Source organism: Mesoplodon mirus (assembly GCF_964341445.2).
Source record: "Mesoplodon mirus genome assembly, chromosome: 4".
Lineage (NCBI taxonomy): Eukaryota > Metazoa > Chordata > Mammalia > Artiodactyla > Ziphiidae > Mesoplodon > Mesoplodon mirus.
This window is the reverse complement of record NC_138979.1, coordinates 25,411,750-25,428,789: the sequence shown is the minus strand read 5'-3', so window position 1 is coordinate 25,428,789 and position 17,040 is coordinate 25,411,750. Positions and strand designations below refer to the sequence as shown.

General features: G+C 41.8%; 1 protein-coding gene across 2 annotated transcripts in view; it reads right to left on the bottom strand.

Moving 5' to 3' along the window:
• The window catches only part of IL2RA (interleukin 2 receptor subunit alpha), a 44,291-nt gene that overhangs the window by 11,337 nt on the left and 15,914 nt on the right, over positions 1 to 17,040 (bottom strand). For both annotated transcript variants that reach the window (XM_082618007.1, XM_082618006.1), the window contains exons 2-3: positions 2,087 to 2,269; positions 360 to 473 (exon numbers count right to left, since the gene is read on the bottom strand). In XM_082618007.1, coding sequence (XP_082474133.1) covers positions 360 to 473; positions 2,087 to 2,269 — 297 coding nt within the window. The remainder of the gene's footprint in view (positions 1 to 359; positions 474 to 2,086; positions 2,270 to 17,040) is intronic.

The following is a 17,040-nucleotide window of genomic DNA, read 5'->3' as shown; positions in this document are numbered from 1 at the left end:
CTGCCTTGTACTTAAGGGGAAAACACAGCATCTCTTTGAGGGCAGGGATGACCATCTACTCAAGTTTGTATTGTCTGGCTGCAGTGCCTGGCACAGTTTGTCCCCAAACATGCTTTTTGAATTGAATTGAAATGAAGTGAGTTGAATTGAGTTCTATTTGGCCAGTTCCCAAACCCAGAGGCAACCCTGAGCCCAGGTTGGCTGCTGTAGGAGTGGCTTGAAATGCTGAGCAAACAGCCTGCAAACACTACACAATAGTTCTTGTCCACATGACATCCCTAGGAAAGAGGACAGCAGGACAGATCCTCCTCCTTTGGGGCACATATCCTGTACCTGCAAGAGAATGGGTCCCCTCTTACCTGGAAGGTTAGCTTGGTCTGTGGGCTGCATTTGGCTCTGCATTTCTGTGGTTTTTTCTTCATTCTGTTCTTTGAGTCCAGGAGTAACTTGTTTTCCTGGGGTCTTAGGGGAGGCTAGAGAGTATGGATGGAATGAAGAAGATAGCTTCACAAAAGTTGAAAAGAGAACATGCTCTTCATGTATTCATTTGCTCAAAAAGAGAGTCTTTCTAGGGCCTGTGATGTGCCAGGCAATATCGGGGGATACTGGGGTTATAAAGATGATCCCCACACACCCTGCCCTTGGGGGGCTCTCAGGGGGCCTGTTCATGGCCAGTGCAGCACTGGCCTGTCAGTCAGGTTTCCTGTACATGATGTCAGTGGCCTACAATGTGTTTCTGAAGGAGCTGAGATTTTTCTGGTGGAATTGTTTGTGTCTGTGTGTCTCTCCAAAAGGGACTCCATTCTGGCCATCAACCCCATCAACACTGTATGTGGGGGTGGGGGTGGCAGTGAGAAGAGCTATTAGTTCAACAGCCCGCCCACTCCTCTGTTTCCCAAGGCAGTTCATTTAAAAGCTAGAGAGAGGCCCTCCTAAAGCAATGACAATGGTGCAGCCGCTATGGAGAACAGTATGGATATCCTTAAAAAACTAAAAATAGAGCTACCATATGATGCAGCAATCCCACTCCTGGGTATATATCCAGAAAAGACGAAAACTCTAATTCAAAAAGATACATGCACCCCAATGTTCATAGCAGCACTATTTACAATAGCCAAGACATGGAAGCAACATGTCACTAATAGATGAATGGATAAAGAAGATGTAATATGTGTGTGTGTGTGTGTGTGAGTGTGTGTGTGTATATATATATATATGGTGGAATACTACTCAGCCATAAAAAAGAATGAAATAATGCCATTTGCAGCAACATGGATGGATCTACAGATTATCATACTAAGTGAAATAAGTCAGTCAGAGAAAGACAAATACCATATGATATCTTTTATGTGTGGAATCTAATCAATAGTGCTAATAAACTTATTTACAAGACAGAAACAGACTCACAGACATAGAAAACAAACTTATGGTTACCAAAGGGAAAAAGTGAGGGAGGGATATATTAGGAGTATGGGATTAACAGATACACACTACTATATATAAAATAGATGAATAACAAGGATTTACTGTAAAGCACAGGGAACTATATTCAATATCTTGTAATAACCTATAACGGGAAAGCATCTGAAAAAGTGTGTGTGTATACACAAAACTGAATCACTTTGCTGTACACCTGAAACTAACACAACATTGTAAATCAACTATACTTCAATTAAAAAATTGTGATAAAATATGCATAGCATAAAATTTACCATAGTAACTATTTTTAAGTGTACAGTTCAGTGGCACAAGCTACATTCACATCATTGTGAACTAGAATTATTTTTAGTTGTTTAGTAATCATTAGTGTAATGTCTGTCCTCCCTCCCTCCCCCCGAAGTATAGGTTCCTTGAGGGCCGGGTCTGTCCTATCCCCAAGTATCTGGAACAGGCCTTGGAACTAGGAGACAGTCATTCAATATCTGTTCAGTGAATGACTATTCTGGGAACCACCAACATTAGTTTTCACGTAGATGGGGCGGCCAGTTTTTGTCTGTAGGGCCGTGTGAATAATAGTTGAAGCCCTGTCTCCCTCTTTGCTACAGTTTTTCTCCTTCCCTCCAGAGTTACAAATGGAAACACTTACAGGTGCTGTCGCAGTGGCATCTGTTTTCCCAGACAGAGTGGCTGGAGTTTCCTGTGCAGCGTATGAAGGGCGACCTTCTGCGGAAGCCTTTCTTGCAGTCACAGTTTATGATGGTGCCCACCTCATACCTGAGGACCTTGAACGTGGCGTCTCTGAGACTCGGTGGGTCTTCAGGACAAACATCTGCCAAGACAAAAAGGCACCTTAGGAGTCCAGGAGCTTCCAAACATGGGCATATGATCGAATCACATGTTCCTTCGCTCGATTTAAGGGGTTTGTATGTACCCCACTGTTTCCTGGAGAGAAACTAAGGCTGTTGAAGTTTCTTTAGAAACCTTCATATCAGAGATGATTCAAAATTTAACTTCAGCCAAGTTCATCTCCAAACTACAGTGTCTTTTAAACTAAATGAATAGAAAGGAATGAAGTTTTATTCTGAATATGCCTCCCGCTGAGCAAGTATAGAATGAGGGGGCACAAGGGGTATGAGGAAAGGGAGGGACGAACCACATCGATTTAATCGAGGGATGAAATATGTCTGTGAGAAATACTTTGAAGGAAATAAAGATTGTCTGACTTTCTGTAATTAATGGTTCTGTAAGGTGGTTTTTTTTTGAAGAAATATTTGTAAAGTGCTTCACTCAATGTCTGGTGAGTAGGAAATGTGTGTTTCTCATCCACCTACCCCTCTAAGTTTACCAAATTCCTTCTCACACCACGAAGACCTGACCCTCCCTCGCCCCCCAAAATAGTCACTGGCTTCCCACTAAAGACACTCGAATAGTTGAACACCCAACTATTATGGGAGGAAAAGGTGCTGGTCTCATCAGAGCAATGATTCCATTGTATATCTCGCGACAAATTCTCCTGCTTCAAGAGATGAGATTTTTCAGGAAAAAGTCACAGGCTGGGTAAAGGAAGCGGACAGGAAGGACCACAGGAAACAGAAAAAAGGGAGGCAGCCAGGGCTCCCACACCTGGCCTCGCCACCCAGCAAACAGGCACAGGGTCCAGGCAGGTTGCTGCACTCACTGCTGGCAGAGGACCATCTGCCGATCGTCTGTTAATCACTCAGGGTGGAGTGGAGCTTCTCTGAGCCCTCACAGGCCGCCCAGCATCTTGTCATCCTGGAGACCACCCCCATCCAAGATGCGGGACCCTCCTGACACCCTTAAGAAGGTGAGGTGAACCTGGACAGCTTGTCCCACCTCTAACCAAGAAGGGACTAAACAAAAGCAGTTTGAATGGCTCACTGGGCCAGCAGTTGTAGAGGAACATGTAAAATAATGTAAATTCCAGGAATTATAATAATCATAATAAGGCAAGAAACACAGCATGGTGGAAAGGGGAGAAGGATAGGTTTCTAAATTGTAGTTCTACCAGCTTACTAGCTATACAGCTTTATTGTTTTTACTTATCTAAGACTTGGCTTCCTCTTTTATAAAATGGGTATAATAATTATTTCACTGATTTCTTTTAAATATTACATGAAATAACATATTAAGGTAACTTGCAGAGCACCTGGCACATAATAGGCATAGAATAGATGCTAGTCAGTTGCAAACTATCATATATAGAATGGATAAACAACAAGGTCCTACTGTATGATACAGGGAACTACATTCAATATCCTGTGATAAACCATAATGGAAAAGAACATGAAAAAGAATGTATATATGTATGTATAACTGAACCACTTTGCTGTACAGCAGAAATGATCACAACACTGTAAGTCAACTGTACTTCAATAAAATTAATTTAAAAAGAAAAAAAAAGAATAGGTACTAGTTTTGCTCCCTTTTTTTCCTGTCCAGAAAAAGAAAATGTCCAGATAGAGACTGGGCTGAGTTTTACCTTAACCCTTAACTCCTGCAAAAGTTCATCTCTCCCTACAGCCCATATCATCAGTACCATTCGCTGGCACTTATCATACGTCAATACCAACCAACAATTTAAGTATCAGAAGGTAAATCTGTTGCTAAAACAAGATGTGTGTAATAATCAGAAAAGCCAAATGAAGGAACAAGGCAAGGATGTTCCCTCTTACCACTGCTTTTCAACATCATATTGGAAGTCCTAGCTAATGCAGTTAGAAAAGAAAAGGAAATAAAAGGTATCCAGATTGGGATGGAAGAAACAAAACTGTCTTTGTTTGCAGAAGACATGTTATCTATGTAGAAAATATGAAAGAATAGACCAAAAATAAAACCTCCTCGTACTAATAAGTGATTACAGCAGGGTTACAAGATACAAAGCTAATATACAAAAGTCAACCACTTTGCTAAATACCAGCAATGACCAAGAGGAAATTGAAATTAGAAGCACAATACCATTTACATTAGCACCCAAAAAATGAAGTACTTGGGTATAAGTAAAAAAAAAAAAATTATGTACAAGATCTACATGAGGAAAAACTATAAAACTCTGATGAAATAAATCAATGAAGAGCTAAATAAATGGAGAGATAGTCCATGTTCATGGATAGGAAGATTCAATATTGTCAGTATGTTAGTTCTTCCCAACTTGATCTATAGATTCAAGGCAATCCCAATAAAACGCCCAGCCACTTATTTAGTGGATGTCAACAAACTGAATCTAAGTTTATATGAAGAGACAAAAGACTCAGAATAGCTAACACAATATTGACTGAAAGGAGCAAAGTTGGAGGACATACTACCTGACTTCAAGACTTACTATAAAGTTACATTAATCAAGACAGTGTGGTATTGGTGAAAGGACAGACAGATAGATCAGTGGAACAGAATAGGGAGTCCAGAAATAGACCAACTGATCTTTGACAAAGGGGCAAAGGCAATACAATGGAGCAAAGATAGTCCTGTCAATAAATGGTGCTAGAACAACTGGACATCCACATGCAAAAAAAAAAAAAAAAAAAACTAAACACACATCTTATGTCCCTCACAAAAATTAGCTCTAAATGGATCACAGACCTAAAAGTAAAACACAAAACTATAAAACTCCTTGAAGATAATATAGGAGAAAATTTAGATGACCTTGGGTTTGGTGACAACTTTTTAGATGCAACACCAAAGGCACGGTCCATGAAGAAAAGAATTGAGAATCTGGACCTCATTAAAATAAAAAAATTTCCAGAGATTGGCACAACATTGTAAGTAAACTATACTTCAGTAAAAAAAAAAGTAAAACAAAACAAACAAACAAAAGGAGTACGGTGTTTGTTTTTGTATTATTTTCTTGTTACCATATGCTTTAAAAAAATAAATTCTGATTTAACGGAAAAAAATATTTCTGCTCTTAAGAGACACTGTCACGAGAATGGAAAGACAAGCCACAGACTGGGAGAAAATATTTATATGATAAAGTGCTGTTACCCAAAATATACAAGGAACTCTTAAGACTCAACAATAAGAACCCTGATTGAAAAAAATGGGCCAGAGTCCTGAACAGACACCTCACCAAAGAAGATATACAGATGGCAAATAAGTATATGAAAAGATGTTCCACATCATGTCATCAGGGAAATGCAAATTAAAACAACAATAAGATGCCACTGCACACCTTTAGAATGACCAAAATTCAGAACACTTAATGCTGGTGAGGATGTGGTGCAACAGAATCCCTCATACATTGCTGATGGGAAAGCAAAATGGTACAGACACTTTGGAAGACAGTTTTGGCAGTTTCTTACAAAACTAAACATACTCTTAATGTACCATCCCGCCATCATGCTTCTTGGTATTTACCCAAAGGAGTTGAAAAGCTGAGTCCACAAAAAACCTGCACACAGATGTTTCTAGCAGCTTTATTAATAATTGTCAAAATTTGGGAACAATCTTAGATGTCCCTCAATAAATGAGTGGATAAATAAACTGTGGTACATTCAGACAATGGGATGTTACTCAGTGCTAAAAGAAATGAATTCTCAAGCCATGAAAAGACATAGAGGGAACTTTAATGCATATTACTAAGTGAAAGAAGACAATCTTAAACGGCTATACACTGTATGAGTCCAACTATATGACATTCTAGAAAAGGAAAAACTATGAAGGTCGTAAAAAGAATTGGTAGGTTGCCAGGGGGTAGGGAGGAGGAAGGGATGAATATGTGGAGCACAGGATTTTTAGGGCAGTGAAATTACTCTGTAGGACACCATAATGATGGATACCTATTAGTCGAAACCCATAGAATATACAACACCAAGAGTGAACCCTAATGTAAACTATGGACTTTGGGCAATGATGATGCATCAGTGTAGGTTTATCAGTGGTGACAAACATACAATCTGGTGGGGGATGTTGATAATGTGACAATGGGGGAGGCTGTGCATGTGTGATGTCAGGAGTATATGGGAAATCTCTGTACCTTCTGCTCAATTTTACTGTGAACCTAAAACTGTACTAAAAAGTAAAGCCTATTAGAAAAGAACAGCTTACAAGCACACAACGGACATTTCCTGAGCTAGATAAAATAATTGAAGGGAAAAAGAAAAACAGCCCATGAGGACTTCTGCTTCCGACCATGACAAAATTTATCTTCCTGCTGAAAGCAACTTTAAAACCAGACAAAGTATGTGAACAAGAGTTTGCAGGCATTTAGCAATGGGCAGTGCAGCACAGCATTATTTGAGAGGAAGGAAGCACATGAAGTGAACCCACCATTGCCATGGCTTTCCTCCTGGGGCACTTTCCTGCCAGGTAGCACCAAAGCGGAGCCAGCAGAGTGGTGGCCTCACTGACCTGAAGAGGGAAAAAATCAGAGCCCTAGTCTGCTGGCATGGGTGGAATTTGTGGGATGGGGCTCTAGAGAGGAGGGGGGCAGAAGTGTGTGTGAGGATACTCTTCGGGTTTTTAATCCAGCCACTGGGCTGAATATGAACAGGGCAGGACCCTGTGACTTAGAACCAACTCCCTGCTGTGGAGACTGAGAGAAGAATAGTTATACCAAATTTTATTTACAAAAACAGGCATCTGTTGCCTGTTGCCAGGTGTGGCTATATTTATATCAGAGAGTAGATTTCAAAGTAAGAAACATTAGTCACAGATGACTTGGTTGGTTACATGAAATTACTGAGAAATCTCCAAAATAACTATGAGAACTTAGCAAATTTAGCAATCTCAATATACAGAAATCACTTATGGTTATACTGTGAGCAACCAATTAGAAAATTAAAAATTTTAAAACAATCCCATTTACAATAGTATGAAAAGACATAACACACTCAGGAATAAATTTACTGAAAACTCGCAAGGCCTTTAAACTGAAAGTTCTGAAACACTGCTAACATAAAGAATTATATAAATGGAGAAATGCACAATGTTTATGGATTGGGAGATTCTTTTTTTTTTTGAAGATGTCAACTTATCTTAAATTGATCAATAAACTCAATGCAATTACAATTTAAAAAATCCAACACACTTTTTGGTAGAAATTTGGCAAAACACAAAGACCTAGAATTTTAAGACAATCTTAAAATGATGTACAAATTTGGAGGATTCACATCATCTGATATCAAGACTTTCTATAGAGCTTCAGTGACCAAGACAGTACATACTGATAAAAGATAGACAAATAGAATAATGGAACAGAATAGAAAATCCAGAAGTAGACTGACATAGGTATATTCAGGTGATTTTTTGCAAACACACCATGGCAATTCAATGAGGGAAGGGAAAATCTCAACAAATGCTTCTGGAACAAATGATAATTGTATAGGGAAAAAAGAACTTTATTCCACATACAAAAATTAATTTTATTGTATTTTTAAACATAAAAGATCCATCCATACACCAAATCCATACATTATAGATGTAAACATAAAAGATAAAACTATTACGTTTCTAAAAGAACATAAAGGCAAATAACTTTGCAAGCTAGGGATAGGCAAAGATTTCCTAGGGAAGACACAAAAAGCACTAACCATAAAATAATAGTAAATTTAAAGTTTCTGCTCTTCCTAAGGCATTAAGAAAATGAAAAAATGAATGCTACAGGTAGACTGGGAGAAAAATCTTTGCAACACATATATCTGACAGAAAGACTTGTGTCCACATTATACAAAGAACTACAAATCAATACTAAAAGTCAAACAACCCAATAAGTAAATGGGCAAAGACTTGAATGGTCACTTCTCCAAAGAAGATATCTGATTATCAGTAAGCACTTGAAAATGTGCTGAAGACATCATTAGGTATCAAGAAAAAGCAAATTGGAAACCACCATGAAATAGTCCATTAGAATGGGTAAAATGGATAAAAGACTGACAACACCAAATGTTGCCAAGGAGCTACTGGAACTCACTTCCATTACTGTTGGGAGTGTAAAATAATGCCAAAACTCAAAGTTTTAAAAATGAAGTTAAATATATACCTGCCCTATTATCCAGCCATTCCACTCCTTGGTATTTATCTAGAAGGAGTGAAAGCACATGTCTACAAAAAGACTTAAGCAAAACATTTATAGTAGCTTTGAATAATCTCAAAAACATTATGTTGAACAAAAGAAGACAGACACAAAATACACACACTGTTTGACTCCATTTATATGAAGTTTACGAAAAGACAAAACTAGTATGCAGAAAGAAGTCAAAGTAGTGGTTGCTTGTGGTGGGTGGGGATTGACTGGAAGGAGACCGTAGGAGGATGGAAACATGAGTGTACATCTTTGCCCTGATGACAAATTGAAATTATCATGGACTTGTCACAGTTCAAGTCAGGGGGCCACTGAGGACCCGGTCTCAGACCTGTCCCTGCACCACTGAGAACTTGAATTTTCTCTGAACTGCATCAAACTTAAGGACACCACCAGCCATTTTCAAAACAGTATCTGCCAGCAGCTGCAACCTTATGGTCTCGAGGTCTCCCCTTGAAATATGCAACCATTTCAGACCCCAACCAATTCTTACTCAATAAGCACCCTTACTGCTTGCCAGCTCCAATTATAATTATTGATAGATGACTCATGTCACTAACTGTAACCTTGTGGGGTTTTGCCTTTATAAGTGTCCCCTATTTTGTAGTTGGGGGGAGGGGGTGGGGAAACAATTCAAGGTCTTCTTGAATCTGTGTCACTGGGGCATTCCTAACAACCCCAAATAATACCTTTTTATTTCAATCAGGTCTCCGTTTCTGAAATTTTGGTTAACAGCCCAGACTTGTCAAATTGTACACTTCAGATCTGTGCATTTCACTACATGTAATTTTACTTCAAAAAAATCATTAAGAAGTAGATTGAGCAATTCTCATGATTATCCACTAGCACAAATAATCAAGCATTGACCTCAGCCGCATTTGGAATCTGATGACTCAACCACAAACCAAGAGAGTTTCTAAACACAGAAATTTGAAAAGAAGGCAGACAGATTGCCTTCGGGGCAACTTTGTGTCCTTAAAAACTATTTACATGATGATATGCTTTTCTAAATTAGGCCGTGGAAATTTCCAGGATCAACATAAATTAGCCTGAGCATCTGAGGAGGTCATGCGGGGACAAGAGAAATTTCCAGAACTTCTTACTCCCACAGACTTGCCTTTTATAAAAGCATCCTTCCTGGAATCTAGAAGCACTGAAACTTCCCTGGTCTATAGCTAAGAACTAGTAAAGAACTTGACTCTAACCCTTTTCCCTGGAACCATGTGAAGAGTGTTTCAAGTATCACCTGAAGAAAGTGTGTGTGTTGGGGGCAGGGGAGTGTGCAGGAAAGGTAGACCTGGGGTGCGGGCGGTGTTTCTTTTAACAGGAATAAATCTGGGATTTTTTAAAGCCCTTCTCAGGGTGGTGTCGTAAAAGAAACAGCAATACAACATCTTTAAAAAAAGGATGAAAACACTTTGTCTCTCCTGAAATCTTGCAGAGGAACATTGAAGGACAGTTCTGTTTATGTGACTCAGCAAAATGTCTGTACAGCCTCCTTCCCCATATTATCACTTAAAAATTTTCACACAGCATGGCAGCTGCCCTCTTTCTCTAGTTTTACTCCAAAAGCTCTAAAATTTCTCGAAATTCAGCAAACAGGGACTGTCTCTGCCTTTACTCTCGCACCCACCTTTCCAGATCTATTTCTTGCTTCCACCAGAGGCTCTGACTTTCTAATAGAAATTATTCTCTGCTCTCAGCTCTGGCCCATTCTCCCAGCTCAGGAGGCAAATGCAGAGGTTTTTTTTGAAAGGTGGGAAGGGAAATGTTTTTCTGTCATTTTTAAGTATTGGTGCATTTCTGGATTGGACGTCATTTTCTCTTCTGAGAGTTTTGAAAGTGTGTGCTGCGTGCAGATTGGAGGGAAAAGTTTAGACTACTAGCCTCGTGATGGGACTTGGGGTGAATGCTCAGAGCTGGGACACTGGGGCCCCTAGAGGGGTCCTACCATGGGCTCGGAGGAACATTGATGTGGTCTTGCCTCCTACCTTTTATGTAGGCAGAGGGGAAAGAGAGCCAGTAATTATCATTCATCCTGAAAAATCCCAAGGGATTTTCCCAAGGGACTTGCATTGAGAGTTAAACTGAGCTCTTCCGATGTTGAAAGTGTTTCACATCTTATTTCAAATTTTTGCTAAGAATGGTAACTGGAAAGACACAGGCAGGACCCCATATGTCCCACCCCCTGCGCCCACCCAGCCTCCATCCCTGTCCCTGAAACACTGTCCCAGGTGCATCCTCTCTTGGGATATTTGTAGGCTTGTTGCCTCCAGGAATTCCCTGCTCAACTGAAATGCAGGAATTCATGGCTGCTTTTGGCTTCTTCAGCTGACATTAGCGACAGTAATTGAGAGCCAACTTGCTCTGGGCTGTGTCACTGCACAGGTCTGGGAGGAGGGTGGCTGAGGGTGAGGGACCCTGGGACACGCTTAGCCTTTTTTTCTGTGTTGTTTTGCCTTTTGTTTTCCCTCCACTGGATTGCTAGAGGCTCATCTCCTCTATCTCACCACGCCCATGCTAGGGAGGGAAAGATTAGGCATTTGTAGGTTACACAGCAACAGATTTAGGGATTCAGACCAGCTTTTCTGTCTCCCAGGCATCTGCTCTCTCCTTTCCGCCACTGTTCCCAGAAGGACAGTCGTACAGTTTCTACTGCTTGGGTTTCCAATAAAAGATGAGAAACTTGGTGAAACGAGGCACTCCCTTCTCTTCCTCTAAGTGGCCTGTCACTCACTAAGAGAGACAAGAGATGCAGACCAGGGCTTCCTGATTGGATCTGGAATCCTGACACCCTTTCTCTCATTTAGCATATGACCTCAACTCCACTCCCCTAAATAAAGCTACCCCTTGGTGTCTTGCTGTTTTGTTTTTAGAAGGGAACAGAACTAAGGTAAATTTTGTGCCGATATATTTTTGTGTTCCTCGAGTTAACCAGAAATATCAACACCTGGAAGGCAGTCGGTCCTTTGAGCTGGGAAGTTGGTTTCCTACAGCTGGTAGGACTCTGCTTCACTTGTTCACAGCAGAGCTTCTCAAACTTTCATGTGTGTACACGTGGCTTGGGGGGCTTGTTAAATGCACATTTGGGCACAGTGGGGTGAGTGTGGAGGCTGAAACTATTTTCTCTCAAGCGCCCCAGTGCTGCCGGGGCTGTAGCCGCACTCAGCACCCGGCAGTGGCTGCCCCGTCTTTCCCCCTCTTCTGCCCGCTCTGGAGGGCCCGCCTCCCCAAGGGGATCGAGAGCGGCGCCCTCAGGCGGGGCTGAATTTGCTTACAGAACACTTCGTTCCCAAGGCAAAGCATCTAACGGTGCAGTGAGAACTCCCCTGGCTGGAGGAAAGGTGGGTGGGTAGAAATGGCTGTGGGCAAGGTGATTTTTTTTAAAAAAATTCTTTTCTGATGTTGTTCAAAATGAGAGAGCACTCATCTGGCCCTTGTGTCCTGTGTAACGTGAAAGATAAGGAAAAGGAAGGGGCTTCAAAAGGATGTGGACAGGGTCTGAGATAAGATTCTTTGCTCTGTGGATGAATCAAGGTCAAGTTCTGTTTACCCGTACAGCCCAGCCAGCACTGAGTGCATGGCTTCATCTTTGTGTCCTTCTGCTTGGCCGTCTATACAATAGGGATCGGGGATGAACCTTAGAATAACTCACTAAGCACAGAAACTTCTAGATGATGATTTACTAAGCTTTATGCAAGGGACATAGGAGTCCATCAAGAGTTTGGGGCACTGGATAAAGAAATTGTGTAGTTCTTGACCTAAAGACATTCATCTTCTGTGTCAGATCTGAGAAGAACCCCAAGATATACCTAATGTCAAAGACAGTCTCCAAATTCCTTGGGAAATCCACCCAGCAGTCTGAGCCTTATAGAAAGCAGGTGTTTTGGGTTCAAAATAAAATATTATTGGACATGTTGACTATTCCTCTCAATAGGATCCCAGGGTCTGAGAGCTGGGAGAAACCCCAAAGATGATTTAGGTTAATCTCCCCTTTTGTTGATAAGGAAACTGAGGCTGAGTGCCGTTCCTCCAATTGTGGCAAACCTGGGAGTAGAACGGAGCTCTGACTCCCAGTTCAGTGTTTTCTCATCACTATCTTCAGGAACGAGTGTGCTTCTCACCCTGCTATGGAAGGTTCTCTCTAGCTAGGAGTTAGAGCTATGTCTAAAGTATCTGGGTTACTGGGAAGTGTTTGTGAGATGTTGTGGTTTAATTCAGATCATTATCTTTGAAGTCAGAGAGCTCAGGTCCTCCATTTGGGGCTATTTATATAATAGTAACTCACATCTGAGTCCTGCCTGTGTGCTGCTCACTTGTAGAGGTCACCTTCCATGCTCACTACAGCCCTCAAAGGGACATATTGTCACCCCACTTTGTACAGCAGGAGATTGAGTTTCAGAGAGATTCAGTCCATCGCCCAAGTCACACAGCTCAAGGTAATGGGATCAGAATCACAAGAAAGCCCACTACTGCCGCCCTCATGTCTACCTTTAAAAAAAAATCTCACTTTTACTTCCAGGAAATTCTTTCAAATAGCAAACGTAAATGTCTCAGGAAGAAGCAAGGAAGAAGAGGGCAGAGTGTGGAGAAAAGGTCTGCGTGGACCTCAGGTCACCGTAAAAGCTCAGGGGGCGATGCAGTTGGTTTCTCTGTAGGAGTGAGATTCAAAATGTTGAACAAGCAGGGTAGCAGGGTCAGGAACCAAGGATGCCAATGAGGATGAAGCCGAGGGTCCTGGAGCCCTGTCTGCCACACAGTAACCCTTCAGTGCTGATATGTGGGAGGAGCCAGGGGAATGAGTAGAGAGGGTCATCTGACAGGTTCAAAGCAGCAGGTGTTTACCAACAAGTTTAGAAGTATTTCAATGTTTAACAACCAGTATGACGAAGGCAGTGATTCTCAAACCTTTTGGTATCAGGACCCCTTTATACTCTCAAAAATGGCTGAGGACGCCACCCGCCAAAGCTTTTGTTTTTGTGGGTTATATCCATCATTGTTTGCCATATTAGAAATTAAAACTGAGAAAGTTTGAGTACATGTTTATTAATTCATTTTTAAGTAGCATTAACAAGCCCTCACACATATGAACTAATCTGATCCTGACAACTATACTATGAAGTAGACATTATCATGATTACTGCCATTTTACAAAGGAGACATCAAGGCACAGCGAGGTTTGAAGAATTGCCTGAGGTCACCCAGCGAGGTCGCCCAGCTAGAGGACCCACAGTGATGGAGCTGGAGGCTCATCTAGGCTTCCGAGCCGTGGTCTTGACAGGATGCTGTGCTGCCTCTTCTAAATTCCTACCTCTAGCCCTGAGCTCTAGTCTAGACGGAATGCCTTCTGCCTTTCCATCTGGCCATCCTCTGGTACTTCAACTCTGTTCAAAACTTCTAGTTAAGGCTTCCCTGGTGGCGCAGTGGTTGAGAATCTGCCTGCTAATGCAGGGGACACGGGTTTGAGCCCTAGTCTGGGAGGATCCCACATGCCGCGGAGCGACTAGGCCCGTGAGCCACAACTGCTGAGCTGCGCGTCTGGAGCCTGTGCTCTGCAACGGGAGAGGCCGCGATAGTGAGAGGCCCATGCACCGTGATGAAGAGTGGCCCCCGCTTGCCACAACTAGAGAAAGCCCTCGCACAGAAACGAAGACCCAACACAGCAAAAATAAAATAAAATAAATTAATAAACTCCTACCCCCAACATCTTCTTAAAAAAAAAAAAACTTCTAGGTAAAGATACTATTTCTTCTTCTACTTAACATTGCCATTAGGGTTTTAGTCAATTCAATCAGATGAAAGAATGTAGAGGCATAAAAACTGGAAAGAAAAGAAATAAAGCTATCTCTGCTTGCAGATTATACGGTAGTGTGTCTAGTAGACCCAAGAGAATCAATGGTGGAAGTAATAAAATAATGAAATAATTTTAAAAGATAGCAATCAAGAGTGATACTAAAGAAGTGTGGCATGGGGTGGGTAGGGAAGAAACACTTTTTTTACAGGATAATGCCAGCTAAGGAATGCAGAAAGATGGATCACAAGGGAATTATGTGCAGAAAGATGGATCGTAAGAGAATTATGTGCAGAAAGGGAATTAGGTTGAGTGAAAAAAGCCAGTTTCAAAGGTTACATATTGTGTGATTCCATTTATTTTGCAGTCTTAAAAATGACAAAATTATAGAGATGGAGAGCAGCTTAGTGTCTGCCAGGGATTAGGGAGGAAGGAGGCCTGTGGCTGTGGCCATGATAGGGCAGCGGGAAGGATCCTTGTGATGAGAACTGCTGTGTATCTTGGCTCTGGTGATGGTCCCATGAATCTACACATGTGGGACAGTTGTGTAGAGCCAAAGACACACATGCACGGATGAGAGCATATAAAATTGGTGAGATCTGAGTAAGACTGATGGATTGTAGCAAGGTCAATTTCCTGGTTGTGATATCATGCTATAATTTGGAGGGAAACTGAATGAAGGCTATATTGGATCTCTCGATATTATTATTTACAACTGCATGTGAGTCTATAATTATCTCAAAATAAAAAGTTAAAAACATAGATTTACAGTAGCTGGTCCAAGATCAAGCAGAACTAGAATTTGAACCCAGCTCATTCTAAACTCCAAAGCCCAACGTCTTAACCATTACAATACAGAGCTTCAATACATAGTTATCAAAATCTTCATAATCTTTTACCCATGCATCCTATATCTGGAAATGTATCCTGAGAAAATCACAAAATAAAAACTTTATACATAAAAAAAAGTTAAAAACAAACACACACACAAACAATCCTCTGTTCCTCTTCTCGTCCCTGTTTTCTCTTGGTGACTCTGGCATTCCTGTGATGTGACACTTCAGCATCTCCCTTAAATTCCACTCTCCTTTGCCGTCAGGTCCAAACCCTTCTCAAGAGTCCTTGCTTGGACCTCTGCGGGAGCCTCGCGCACGCCCCCTCTCTTCTGTAACGTTCACCACTCTCCTGCAGCCCTCCCAACTGCAGACCCGCCAGAGCAGTAGCATCTTATCATTTCCCTCCACCTCCCGTGTCTCCCCGCTTCCGATATGTCTTTAAAAATATCGTCAAGCCAAGCATCCTAGGGTCCCAGAGCACAGAGCTGATGTGTTAGTGCCACAGTAAATGCCTGCAGGTGAGGTATTCTCTGCCTCCGTGATTCACCTCTGGGTGCCACAACTGCCCTCCCTCTTTTTTCTTACATCTGGGAAGTGGGTTTGTCAAACACTGGACTCCCTCCTGTCGGGAGGGATTGACAGCATTTCCTTGCTTTGCTTTGGGGACTGAGTCCGCCAATCAAATAGCAGATGGCAGATTCCTCAGAGCCATTAAGGAGCTTGTGACCATAGGAGCTTCTTAGATACTCCAGGTCACTGCCTTTGCCATGCTGATTGGTTTTCTGGGCCTCCTGGCGTGGTGCCCCTGATGCGGTGGGGTGGGGGGTGGAATCCTTCCTGGCCTGTGAGCCAGGTAAGGAGGAAGGCTGCTCTTGGCTGTACCTCGTTTGAAGGGTGAGTGGGGTTCACCTGGCAGGTTCGGCAGAATAGGTCACCCTGGCAGGGGGAATGCCGGGTTCAGGGGGCTATAAGTGGAATGTTTGCTGGAGTGTGAATGGCAAGGGTGTGAATGACAGAGATGTATCTGTGGAAATAATGTAAGTGAAAGGACCTTGATATCTGTAAAATGTCCCACAAGTCTCGATTGTTGCTATTATTATTTCTCGAGCAGTGTTGTTTTTAGGACCAAATGATAAAATATGTAAGGTTCCTTTGTGAGCTGGAAAAAAAATTATCTAAAATGTTAATTACTGAAAGTTTGATTGTGTCAGAGCAAGGAAATGGAGTTTCTTTTGACTTCATCTTCTAAGGACTATTTATGAGAATTCTGCATTCATTTCCTTCCTCTCACTTATATTCACAATGGCTTCACACCTAATAAAACATGGTCAACTTCCTGATCACTGCCAACTAGCTCACCATGGTTTAGTTTGAAAACTTCCGGTCATTTCTGGTTGTTGTTGGCTGTCCATGTCACCTACTATTTATTTAAACTGTTTCTTCAACGTGGGCAGCCGTAGGCACTGAATGAATGCTTGAGTGTATTGGCAATTGCGTCGATATTATGGTCTATTAATCAATTAATTCAGACACATATCCATCTTCCTTCAGCATAAATGCTGAGGGGAATGTAGCAGAGCCAAGTTTGTTTGTGCTCAGGGCTGGGGGGACGGGTTAAGGCAATTTAATGGCATCAAAGAAAAGGTGTCTGATTCCCTGGGTAAGAATAAGAGGGGAGGCTGTGTACTCTGAAGGGGAAGATCTCAGTGCACCTGGGCTCGTTCTGCAGTAATTAGCATCCTTCATCTGTGAGTCCTGTGTGTGTCTGACCCACAGTTTCTGAGACCCGGCTGGGCCTCCCAGGCCAGAGTCAGAATTTCCACGACCCAAGAATGAGTGACTCACGGGGTAAGATCCTTCTGGAGAACATCTTCTTCCTTAATCAACACTTATTACCAAGAAAAAAGAAGGTGGGGGAGATGGGTGGGAATCCAGTT